This window comes from Corvus moneduloides, chromosome Z, assembly GCF_009650955.1.
Source record: "Corvus moneduloides isolate bCorMon1 chromosome Z, bCorMon1.pri, whole genome shotgun sequence".
Taxonomy (NCBI): domain Eukaryota; kingdom Metazoa; phylum Chordata; class Aves; order Passeriformes; family Corvidae; genus Corvus; species Corvus moneduloides.
Window position 1 is genome coordinate 15,629,106 of NC_045511.1, and position 13,142 is coordinate 15,642,247.

General features: G+C 43.3%; 1 protein-coding gene across 5 annotated transcripts in view; it reads right to left on the reverse strand.

Annotated features, from left to right (window-relative positions):
• UNC13B (unc-13 homolog B) overlaps window positions 1-13,142 on the reverse strand; it is a 206,101-nt gene that overhangs the window by 176,136 nt on the left and 16,823 nt on the right. For all 5 annotated transcript variants that reach the window (XM_032095623.1, XM_032095621.1, XM_032095619.1 and 2 more), the window contains exons 2-3: window positions 3,617-3,646; window positions 904-1,003 (exon numbers count right to left, since the gene is read on the reverse strand). In XM_032095623.1, coding sequence (XP_031951514.1) covers window positions 904-1,003; window positions 3,617-3,646 — 130 coding nt within the window. The remainder of the gene's footprint in view (window positions 1-903; window positions 1,004-3,616; window positions 3,647-13,142) is intronic.

Here is a 13,142-nt window from a genome sequence, read left to right on the forward strand (position 1 = left end):
TCAGCTGAGGAGAAACAAACTGCTGCTGGATTAGGAAACGTATTCACAAAATTCCGTGGGTGTCTCTTCGTACAGATACTATGTAAATACCTCAAACCCACTCAGAAACAGCAGCACTAGCTTTGACTCCACAAGAATACAACATCATTCCCCCCCATTTAGTAAATTTAGTTCAATTTGCCTTACAAAGCTATAGAAACAGAAGCAGATGCAGTATAATCAATAAGTCATTCATCCACCAGAAAAAAAAACAAACAAACAAACACCATTCTAAAAGATACTGGGAAATCCTTGGCTACATGTGAGGTCTATGAGGACCAAAGCAAATCAGAAGTGCCAACTGCAGCAGAAACCCCGGAAAAGCTGGAACGAACTGGTTCTGCTGCTCCCAACTGAGGTAACCAGGATTACCGACTAGAGGCCCTGCATGCACTAACAACAGCCCTTAATTGCCCTGACTAGCCTCTCCAGGGGCCGACACCCTCTTCCCACGCCCATTTAAACTCAGCTATGGGCCTTTGGTCCTTGCCTAAGCTGTGTTGTACGGGCGTGTGTGTGTCTCTCGAGTTTACAGGCACAGCTGTGCATATACTGGCCAAGGACAACATCAATCCAGACCCAACCCACACAGTAACTCCCCAGCTCAACCTCACACTTGGCTCCTCACTACAGATCTGACTGGCAACTGCCAGTCCATGGCACCTGCAGAGACAATCTCCCAACACACATCCTCCACCACAGGACAATGTGTACAACAGGAAAGAAAATTATTTAGGTTGTAAGTATTTAGGCTTATTTACCCAAATATTCTGATTCATACACACACGAACAGCTCTGTATGAACACCAGGGCTGCGGAAGGATCCAACCATGAGCACCTTGTGCTGTGCACCACCATACTTACAACATAAAATCCTGTTCCCAGCAGGGTTGGTCACCTCGCACGGCCACTGTTGTGCTCTTCACATTTTGCACTTTCAGGGTCACATACGTATTGAATTTATCTGGGGAACAAGACACAAAATGTTATCTCCATCGTTATACCCTTTCATCACATCACCTGCAACACTGCAAGATTTTCAGTTAGTAGAGTACATCCAGAGAGACTCCAAATGAAAAGCCCGTATGGAAAGATACCATTGGGTTTCAAAAGCCAAATGTTCAAGATGTTTTTCACCTGCACCAAATTTTCAGTCACAGTTTTTTTAGAAATCCAAGCACAAATGAACAAAAACACGCAACTGTTCATTTGCAGTGACACATAGACAAAGAGTGTAAAATCCTAAAGAACACACTTAGTATGATGCTGCTCCTGAAATGCAGACAAGAGGAAAAAGAGACAGTCTGAAGGCACAGGACCCATCATGAATACCAAGCAGAGTGAAAAACAAACTCCCAAAACATACAAACAAGAGGTTGGGTTGGTCATACCACATCTTCCCTTCTGACTCAGTTGCTCTCTCAGCCCCAACCCAGTCTTCCACCTATCAGTCCACAAAGAACTTTACAGGCCAGTCAGGGGCAGAAGAAAAATACGGACTTATTGTTAAGTGTGCTGAAACTGACCTGACCTAGGAAAACCACATTACACTCACATCTTGACAAGCCGGCCTCTGTTTAGATGTTTTGCTTTTTATTTTAAATCTGAAGAAAAATTCTGGAAGAACTTTTTTCCAAGCAGCAAAGCACAGACACATTCAAAGTTTGAATATCAGCACCCAAGAATGAATAAACTCCCTTTTAAGGGGAGTTATCACCTCAGGCCTATCCATCAGTTTCAAACAGCCTGGAACAACATGCTAAGTACCCAGAAAGCAGTGCACATATTTTAATACTTCAATGTTCTGCTGCATCTATTCCCAGTGTTTGATCTCAGTCAATTTTAATACTGTCAAAATTTCCCATGGAAAACAAACATGTAACAGCCAACGTGGCTTTACAAAGGGGAAATCAGGGCAGACAAATGTGATGACCTTCTATGACAGGGCTAAAGCACTGGTGGATGGGGCAGAGTAACTGACATTGCATGGACTTACACATTTGACATTGTCCTGAACAACATCCTTGTCTCTGTATCAGAGCGCCACGGATATGATGGATGGAGTACTCTGTGGATAAAGAACTGGCTTGGCTGGCCCCACCCAAAGACTTGTGGTCAGTGATTCGTTGTCCACTTGGTGACCAGTGACAAGTGGTGTCCCTCAGGGGTCAGAACTGGGGCTGATACTGTTCAGTATCTTTGTTGGTGACAGGGACAGTGGGATCAAGGGCATCCTCAGCAAGTTCACTGATGACACAGAGCTGTGTGGTGCAGTCACACTCGGGAGGGAAGGGATGCCATCCAGAGGGACTGGACAGCCTGGAGAGGTGGGACTGCGCAAACCTCATGAAGCTGGTTGATGAGTAACTCAACATAAGCCAGGAATGTGTGCTTGCAGCCCAGAAAGCCAAATGTATCCTGGGATGCATCCAAAGGAGCATGGGCAGCAGGTCAAGGGAGGCAACTCACCCCCTCTACCCTTGTGACATCCCACCTGGATTACTGCATACAGTTCTGGTGACCCCAACATTGAGAAGGACATGGAAGTGCTAGAGCAATTCCACAACGTTGGTAAGAAGAGTGGAGCACCTCCCCTATGACGACAGGCTCAGAAAATTGGGGCTGTTCAACCTGAAGAAGAGGTTATGTGGAGATCTCACAGCAACCTTCCAGTATCTGAAGGGGCCTACAGGGAATCCAGAAAGGGACCCTTCATCAGGGACTGTAGTGATAGGGAATAATAGATACAAATTGAAAGGGGATATTTAGTTAGATATTGGGAAGAAATCCTTTATTGTGAAGGCGTTTATTGTGAACACTGGCATAGGTTCCCCAAGGAGGTTGTGGATGCCCAGTCCTGGTAGTGTTCAAGGCCAGGTTGGATAAGGCACTGGGCAACGTGATCTAGTGGGAGGTGTCCCTGCCCATGGCATGGGACTAGATCATTCTTCAGGTACCTTCCAACTCCTTAATATTCTACGATTGTATGATTGTCATGCATCATTGCTGTGGGTTTCTATAGCACACTTACTTCTGAACCACAGACTGTAAATTCTGGGTGTCACCAGCTGTTTGCTTTTGTTTTATTATGCAGACACAAAACCTAGCGGAAGGGATTTTAATTCCAAGCACAGCCATTATGGACTGCCACGTAAGAGAACGATTCACTTCTGCAGTTCCATCCAGCAATCCTAGTCAAGATCGAGAAGGCACTAAATCCACAGAAGCACACACCAGTTCTTCTTACTGGACATTTTCAGACCCTGTTTTGAACAGGGACAGAGGCAGGATGAGATGAAAGGGCTGGGTGGGTGTGGAAGGGAACACATTTTGACATTCATCACCTGTTCAGGTCACGTATAAAAGACAGATGTCTCTTACCACCGTGACACCAGGTCACAGCCCCAAGTTTTCTACTAACTCAAGCCGCCTGGATTCTCAAGGTAGATTATGTCACTCCTAAGGAGAACATGGAGGAGCTGAGAGGAGGTGGAGGAAAACCAGAGGGAGCAGCACAAACAGCAGTGAGAGAGCAGGGGTCCCCATTGCTGCAAACAAGCAGGAGAGCATGGCTTACCTGGTGGTCCATGGAGTTTAGCTTTTTTTACTGTAAAGAGAAAAAAGGAAAAGAACAAAATAAGAGGCTGTTAGTGATTTTGTCCTGCTACAGTCTCCTTTGAGTTAAAGCATCACAGTGCATTATATTAACTGGCCAACATCCCCTGCACAGTCCTGGCAGCTGGAAATCCACACTCAGTTAAACAGATCTGGAGACAAAAAGTCCTTTGTACCCGATGGCACCTCTTGAAAGTGATGCATTTAAAAAACAATCACAGGCTTAATGTTTGGAAAGCAGTGTGATATGGTTAATGCAAAGCAATCTCAAAATCCGTCCTTTGCAACCAGAAGTTACTGCTGCCTAGTAAGATGTCATTTCATACCACCTCACTTACAAAGTTACTTATAAACACTCTAGAAGAAAGAAACATTTCTTTGTATACAAAGAAATTCTCCTAACGCTGTATAGCAGACTTTCAACCACAAATTGAAAATAATCAAGCCAGAATAGCAGCTCCATAAGTAACTCTACACTGTGACACTGTCAATTAAATTAAATAAGCCAAACAAACAGCAGTGTAAACTCAAATGTCATTTTTACAAGCTCTACTCTGTTAATTTAATTCCAGGACAGTATTTATACATAAAAATAGAATTGTTAAAACATAAAACAGTATTGGCTCTTATCTCACCAGATGGAGAAGGTCCATGTCTACCTAGGGGAGATTTTGTTTACATTTCCCTTTTGCAAGCTCATATCCTCACTAGAATTGCTAAGTGTAAGCACTAAGAGAAGACATCTCTAGGCTCCAGCTAGTTTCCCCACTGGAAAACTAACACTAAGATGAAAACATATTTAACAAGCTAGGAAGCAAGATATACCAGAGAGCAAAAATACTTAAAAGCTGGTGCAGTGAAGTTTCCTTCAGAAAACAGAGCTGCCAATACTTATTAGAGGTTCATAGTGTCCAACTCACAAGATAAAAGTTCTAGAAAGAAACATCAAAAACTTAAATTTAAAAAAAATGCCCTGACACAGTTACACGCAGAGCTGCAAGGGAGTGTGATGATGGAGAACAGTCTTGCTATTTGAGAAATTCTCCTTTGTGAGCATTTACAGTCCAGGTAGATGTTTGCAAGAAGGAAAATGCTGTACCAGGTACAGTACAAACTGTTCTGTTAAAAGGGCTATAGTTTTCACCTAGACTGACAAGGCCAACAAGCCTTTAGGTCCAAAATAAGTTGGTTCCTTTTTTCCCAGATTCAGGGCCTGAAGCATTCCTGACGCTAAACCTAATGGTGCAAGCAAAACATACAATAGTGTGGGCCAGTGTTCTTGCTGACTGAAGATACAGATGCCTTTTAATCTCCAAATCAGTCTGTTTAACCTTTGAGAAATATGCAGGACAATCTACCCACTTTCTAGGCTCCTCTGCATACCACACAAAAGCAGACATTTCATGAAATACTGCCCTGGAGTGGGCAGGCACCAGCTTATCTGTGAACCTCCCCTCTCCCCTCCTTTGCAAGAGGCAGGAGACAAAGAAGTGCATGTGCTAGGGGAAGAAAAGGCAAAGGAGGGCAGGGGACACACAGGAAGCTTCAGCTCCACTACTGTTAGCAGGGAAGCACAGGTAACCCCAGTGCAGAAATTTGGTATTACTTGCTAAAAAGGCAGCTGGAGTGGGCCACTGGCTCCTAAACACAGAGAAAAGACAGCCTCAGCAGCGGTAATAGGCAAACTAAGAGAAAGATGCCGTCTGTACATTGCAGTCACAGCCTCTAAATATTCAGAGGTTCCTTTGATGAAAGGCAGCAAGCCTTGCACTGCCTCGACAGCTGAGAGGGGTGTCTGTGTGGGGCTTCAGCAAGAGCTGTCCCAGGGCTTGAAGCAACAAGGATATCCCAGCGAAGCAGCCAGACTAAACAAAGATCCGAAGCCTCCTACAGACTCACGTGACAAAAATGGAATCTTTAGTAACTCCCCGGAATGAGCACCAGACCTCTAGAAAAACTGCATGTAACGAATCACACCTTTAGCCACAGAAACAGAGCTTATAACTAAGGGCTGAATCGCAAACCTGGGAGTCTCATCTCACCAGTAATTCTTTCACTCTATCTGCAAGCCTGCACAGCATGTCCAGAAAGTTCCCATGAAAAGTGACTTGGACATGGTTTTGTTTTGTTAGCCCCACAGGAAAGCATTTCCTAGGGGTGCAGAAAGCATTGCCATGATGCAGCTCCCAGAACATCTCCCAGGACTGGCTGGGAGACTGCAGGATTTCCCATATAAGAGCTTGAATTTCTGGGAGTTCAGGGCTGGAATGGGCTTCTAGGCATGGCTAAGGCCCAGCCTGTTTGCCAGCCCAGGGAATTTGCAGGTCAGATGCATTGCACTGAAGACCATGAACCATGCCATGAAGGACCACAGCTTTCCAAAGGAGCACTACTAGGAAAACTTGTCTACACCCGTTCCTTCTCTCTGGTTAGAGCTCCTCTATGCCAAGCACTCAAGGAAGGACTCAAAGGTGTTATGAAGCTCTACAGAAGCCTGATGCACCAATTAGTCAGCATTACAGCAAAGGCTGAAAAGTCATTGCTACATGATGAAGTATGACAGTACTTTGAAATAAAGCCATGTGTAACAGTACATTTTTATAATATAAAATCTCATTTTTATAATATAAAACCCGTACCACAAAACGAAACCATTCTCTAGAGCACCCAACAACACCAGGTTTTACAGGTACAGTCGCTCCTGCATTGCCACAAAGCAAAAACCTAACATAATGTAAGTTAATGATCTAGATGAGGTATTTCCTGACTCACTCCCAGTTATCTCACAGTACTCCTAGTCTCTGGGAAAGGAGCATTTTTAAACCAGCTGGAGATGTCAAGTTCTGTTCAGTTTCAAATAGCTTCTCTCAGAAAACTGGGCAGCACACAAAGTCCATCCATTCAGATGCAAACATCCAACTATGCCAATCCTGTGCCACTGCACAGGACAAGCAGGATACAAGGGAGGGAATGAAAATTATACCAAATTAGAAAGGAAGGCAAGACCTAGTGCTTTGCACTGCCATGTGCAAGCACTTCATGAAACAGATGCACAGGGATGCACCTGATCTCTCTGCACAGGAAGATTCACTTAATCTCCAAAAAAGACTTGAGCGTATCAGAGATACAGCTATTCCAAGGAGCTCTTAGAAAGTAGAAAAAACTTGATGTAAATATTAAATTCATCCAGAGATTTTTTTCCCTCTGAGCATCTCTCACCATTTTGGCATTACTCTAATAAAGAGACAAAAAAAAAATTAAGTTTAAGTCTTGCCTGCAACTTAAAAAAGCAAAATAAAATAAAATTTAGTAAAAGCCACAGCAAGACTCCAGATGCTTTACAGCCTTCACTTACAAAGGACTAGAGGACCAGATAAACTCCTAAAGACTAGGAAAGGAAAACAAAAGCCAGGAATTGCAAAAAAAAAAAAGGACCAGAGTCACTGTGGAGGATGAAAAAACAATAGCAGAGCATACATCAGAGTATTCTTAAACTCACTTCTAAGGAGAAAGCCTTATCCACATATTTTTCGAGTAGTTTGAATGATAGTATTTTTTCCTGAGCAGGTGCTACACACACCAGTAAGACAATTAAAATTAAGCATGACAAATTACTGCAAGGCTCAGAAAACATCCTGCTCAAACCTCCTCACACAGTCATACTAAGTTAAAAGGGAACCGAACACCTGCACATCCCAAATCACCTTTAACACTTGCTTTCAAGTGAGAGGAATGCAACACAGGGAGTGCCTGAGCAGATGGCCAAAAGATTACATTCTAACTAAATCCAGCACATGACTTACTACCCGATCACTCCCCACACTAGAACAAAACCTACATCCCTTCGCAGGGGACAATAAAGTGCCATGGAGGAGGGGCTGTGGGAGAAATTAGAAGAATGGAAAGGTGCAGTTTTAATTACCGCTTTTAAAAAGAAATGCAATGCTGAAAGCAGAGCATTCGAAAAGCATTTTCCTGATCAGCTATTTGAAAAATATCTTCCTCCTCCCTGTGAAACACAAATGCAGTATTAATGTGTTTTCGAGTGTACCCTAACTTCTACAGTAACTTTCCCAGCTGAACAGCAGAATCAATACATATTTCCATTTCACTCTGCTTTTCTCACCTTTTCCAGGTGCTCAGACTTCAGTGTACAGTGACATGTAGCACTGGGTGCAAAGGTTGCTTAAACAACAGAAATAAGAGACCACAGCAGGCTGCTGATACTACCCAAGGCTAGCTCAAAACACCGAATTCACAGCCTGTGCAGCCTCCAGCAGGCACATAGAAGGCAGGGGAACCCTTCTGGGAACGATGCAATGATTAGGCAGTGCTGCAGCCCTTCACATGTGTTACACTTTCTCTAACTGAGCCTTTGGAAACAATTTTGCTGCCTGAACCCTGAACTAGCAACTATAGCACATGTGCCCCATGGCAGAGCCAGAAACTCAACACCTCCCACTCACTTCTTGGAAGTTATTGATAAAAATCCATGACAGGGTGGCAAGTGGCTGAAGACTGGCACTTTTAACAAGGACTGCTCTGTCCCTGGAGATCCCACCCTGACCCACAAGGACCTTTCACAGAATCACAGAATGGGTCAGGTTGGAAGGGACCGCAAAGGATCATCTGATCCAACCTCCCTGCTCAAGCAGGGTCATCCCAGAGCACATAGCACAGGATTGTGTCCAGAGGGCTCTTGAAGATCTCCAGTGAGGCAGACTCCACAACCTCTTTCCCTCCTCTGGAAATCAAAACGTGCTCAGACTCTGCACACTCTCATCTTCCACCTGAGGGTGAGGAACCCTTTTCTTTTCCCCTACTTGAACCCAAAAGGTGCTCCAGGCTGGAGGAAGCCGAGGCCATGAAGTGACCTCACCTGTGATTTTAACTCAGTCACTGTTTTGTTTCACATGATCCCTATTAAAGCCCAGCAGCATCAGTTATGCCATTAACCGCAACTGCAAGTGCCATAGTAGAAAAGCAGTACAGACCGTGCCATGAAACTCTTCACCTCCCTTCACAATTACTAAGAAAGGAAAAGCCGGATAAAACATATAGTCGTTTCCCAAGTCTGTTACAAAGATTCAGTGTGACACAGCCATCTTGGTATTTCCAGCCTGAGACAGGCATAAAAAGAAAGGCTCCACTGCATTCTCATACATTCAGAGTTAAATTATGCTCAGAAGGAAGAGATTTCCCTGACCTACCTCAGAGGAAGGACAATTGCACAGGAGGCCCCAGGGACCCACCAGCACTCAGCAGCACCTCAACAGCTTCTGCTATAACTGCAGAGCCCAGAGCAGGGTCTGCTTGGGCTCTAACTTCTCCCAGCAGAGCCCTGCGGAGCTGGGGTGGTTACTGCAGGCAAGGCTCCTACAGCCTCAAGGGCCACTGAGAGACACAGGACCTAAGTCACATCCATTACTTTATATTTTGTTTTTCTGCCAGGCAAAACAAACTACTGGTTTACATAGAAACATTGTTCCACTCAAGCAGGGAAGAGAGTACTTTATGCCTCAGTGTATTCTCTTTGAGAATGACATAAGGGAAGCACAGTGGGTACCTTCATGGACCAACAGTCTTAAAAGCTGAGACTGAATTCACAGTACACAGGGGATAACATTCTGTAATTGCTTCATGTGAAAGGAGGGCTGGGCTGATCGGAGAACTGCTCTGCTGCCAGAAGAAAGAAGAGCCAGTGTGAAATGCCACTCTGCTTGGTAACTGGCAAAGAGAAGGAATATAGTGCAGATTTTCAACAGTATCCAAAGAACTGAGGTTGCATCTAAGGACAGAATTTTTCTGACTTAGTACTTGAAACAGTTGTTCAAAACCCATTACCTCTCTGATTGAGACAACTGTGCAGGAACCCAGATATCCAAGGTTACCTCAACTGAACCGATGGATCGAACTGCTTTAATAAGTAGTCCAGAATAAATGGAATAGACGCGATATGAGTTCATTAATTTTTAATAGTTCGTAGAAATGGAAAAAAAAACACAAAAAACAAAACAACATACCACAAAGCAGAGTTAATATATTGCAGTTTTCAATCATGTAGCAAAGAACTTTCTTCAGTTTGACCACTCTGAATGCCCACAGGACAGATCGACTTGCCCTTCCCAAGGCCTTGGGAACTACATCAAACAAAGGAAAGGTTCCCGTCAGCAACCAGCCATTACTCAAGGATTCTTCTCAGGAAGGGGGTGGGCAAAAGAGAGATTCTAATCTGTAGTCTGTGATAGCAAATTGATCTACCCAAGAGATTTCTGTATTGCCAGATGTCTTGAAAATGAATTAGAATTCTTCCTAATTCACATGAATTAACATCTTCCTGATCAGATGATCTGCAGATTTATTACCCTGTCCAGAGGGTAAACACAAAACTACTACGTTTATTTGATTTACAATACAGTTTCCAACAAACAGCTTTCTACCAGCCACTCCACCCTTCCTGCCCACTGGACAGTGACTGATAGCAGCTGGGACATGTGACTGCTTGCAGGGTTTTCCACATCTCTGTGCTAAGGAGACACACACTCAATACTCCCATTCAAGGTTCAGCACCATTTCATAGAGGATTTCCAGGAAAGCACTACATAAAGTACACATCCCAGCGACTCCCCACACTGCCAAACCTCACTAGATGCTTCCCTGTTCCTCTGTAAATTCTACAGTCAGTTAAGATCCACGCCTCACACACACACACAAGAGTCACAACCTGCAGAAAGATAGCATCCCACCTGCTCCCCTCCCTAGTCCAGACACTCCACAACTTGGGGCTGACAGATCAGTCCCAAAGGGATATTGCTGCCTGGCTCTCATTACTAAACTTGACCCCAACATTTGTTTCTTGACAGAATTTTCACTTGTATGGGATGAACTTTGGCAAGCAAAGTATCGAAATCTAAGCAGAAAATGCCTAGCTTTTATACGTAAAAGCTATATATGTAAATGTATCTATATATATAATAGTCTTGTCTAAATCTCTATTACTGCCATAGCCCATGAACATCAGAGCAACACAGCACAGTGACTCAATATCTGGACTATTCCCCAGTATTTCACACACATAAACTTGGGAGCACTGGCAGGACAGCATGACGGCAAATCTACACAAACCTGAGCAAACCCACAGTTAATGCACTGTGCTGATCCAGTTATAAAATGAAAGACACCTGTAGCTATTCTGCTCAGACATCCAGTCTGATCCCCTTAGTGAAGCAGGTAATTTCATGCCTCCTGCAAATATTGTCACTTTTCAGCTCAGCTTTTGCATAAAACTTTTTAAGTGTATACAGCACAGCTCAGCTTGCATCAGAGCTTGTGTTTCATTTCTTGCATCCCTATCAAAGTTACTAGATAATGTAAACAGAACAAATTAAAAAACTGTGTAGGAAACCCTTTCTGGTATTTGCACATATTCCCCACATTCTCACAGCATACCTGGAGGAGCAGATAAACTTTGCAAATCCTTTGGCAAGAGTTGTTTAACTGTGGGGGTTATTTCATAATAAAACTCAATCCTCATCAGCACAAGTATCCTTCTTTTAAAGGGGTCTACTTCTCTAAAATGTATTTTATGCGACAGAAGGGGTGACAATTTACTTTCTATTCAGGTTTAATGTACTAGGCAGTTAATGTAAGCAGACTTCTAAACACTTTCAATGACAAAATTGATTTAGACAGTTAAGAGACACATCTGGGTCTTGTTTACAGGTTAATCTGGTACCAGATCTGATTTGACACGCTGACTTGACATCACACAGGTTTTCAACTTCCTGAACTGAAGGGTTTCATATGTATTCTTGTTTGTTGCATAGCTCAGGAACTCACCTGCCTGAAATACTCCTTGAACTATGTCAGCAACAGAAACTCACAGGTGATGAAAACACTACAGCAATTAAAAAAAAAAAAATAAAGTCGTGCTGCAGAAGATATGGGGATTGGAGCTGTGAACAGAGTTTTGGACAGAAAAATGAAATGTATTCAAAACACAAACTGAGTTTTACTAGGGAACTACAGAACAGGAAAAACGGAACTTAAACTATGTATGCAATTTGTAGAAAGCAACGGCCACAGGGGACTAAATGCAAAGGGAAAATTAAAGAGGTCTGCAACTGATTCCTTCCTTCACGTAGATATCAGATTCCTCTTCCGAATTCTTACACCAGCATTTCTCAGGAAAGTAGTATCAGGATGCAAGGTCAGTCTGTTTTTGTTGGTTTGAAAACAATATCTGAAGTAGAACAACTAGGACAGGGTTCACAGAGAGGAAAAGAGGGAGGAGACTCACAAAACAACAGGTCCCAAAACCTAGAAGTACCCTCATCTCTGAACTTCTAAGTAAATACATTGATTTTACTAAAAATCTAGCACAGAACACTGGCAAAATATATACAATACACCATGACCATTCATCACTGAGAAAGGAATCCAGCATTTCAAAACATGCAGATCATTTTATCCAAAAAAGCCTCAGGAGATCATAACAATAAAATGCTTAAAACATTGATAAGCTATTTGGTAAACCACAGCTCAAATCTTTATTACATTAAACATTAGCACTTAGTGAAACTTCTGCTTTGCAATAGAGGCTGCAAGAAGTTTACTTACAGCTGATCCCAGAAAAAGCTTCCTGAAAGGCAATAGGAAGCTTTCAATTGATTCAGATAAAGAGCAGCCGAAATAAGCCTGACAATACTGTTTCTTCTCTCTGGGAGGGGTAAAAACAGAAGTGTATTCATGAACCATACAGCCAAGAAAGCTGGAATCAGATGCCAGAAGCGGTAAAGAAAGTAGGAACGTGCAGGTCTTAAACCTTAAAACCTCCTGAAACAGATTTGCACTGCCAGTGAATCCAGAGTGTCAAAAGCCCATTAAATATTTTCCAGTTTTTACATGAAATGTACTTGGAACCAGAAAAAGTGCAGAAGCTTCTACATCCAGGCAGCCTGTGTGGTGAAATGCTGAGCAGGAGAGAGAAGGAGGAAGTGGCACTTGAAGAGAGGAGAGGAACTCCCAACACCAGAACACTGTTCCAGAAATTCCCATCACTGCAGATGCTCTTCCAGTCTTCCAGAGTGTATCTATCCCCCTTTCTCCTGCATGCATGGTCCCCCAGTTCAGATGGCTGGCAGGTTGTCCAGGACACTTCTCCAACCAGCACAAAACAGAAAAACTCCGTGAGTTCAAGTCATCTTTCAGGTACTTAGAACAATAACTGAGAATCATAAGCCATCTTTTGTCCACTTTGGGACTTGCTGAAATGACAGCCTCCCACAATGCATCTCATTATTGTCCTTAAAGGCTGTGCAGAAAATATGTGCTCCAGCTCTCAGGAGCCCCACAGCCAGTGCTGGAGTAAAAGGTGCATCCAGCCTGCACGCTGCTCTGCAGGGAGCCCTTCACCTCGTTACTTACCTTTTCAACTAAGCTGGCAACAATCACAATCTCAGTGCAAACTGACAAGTTAATTCTTGCAA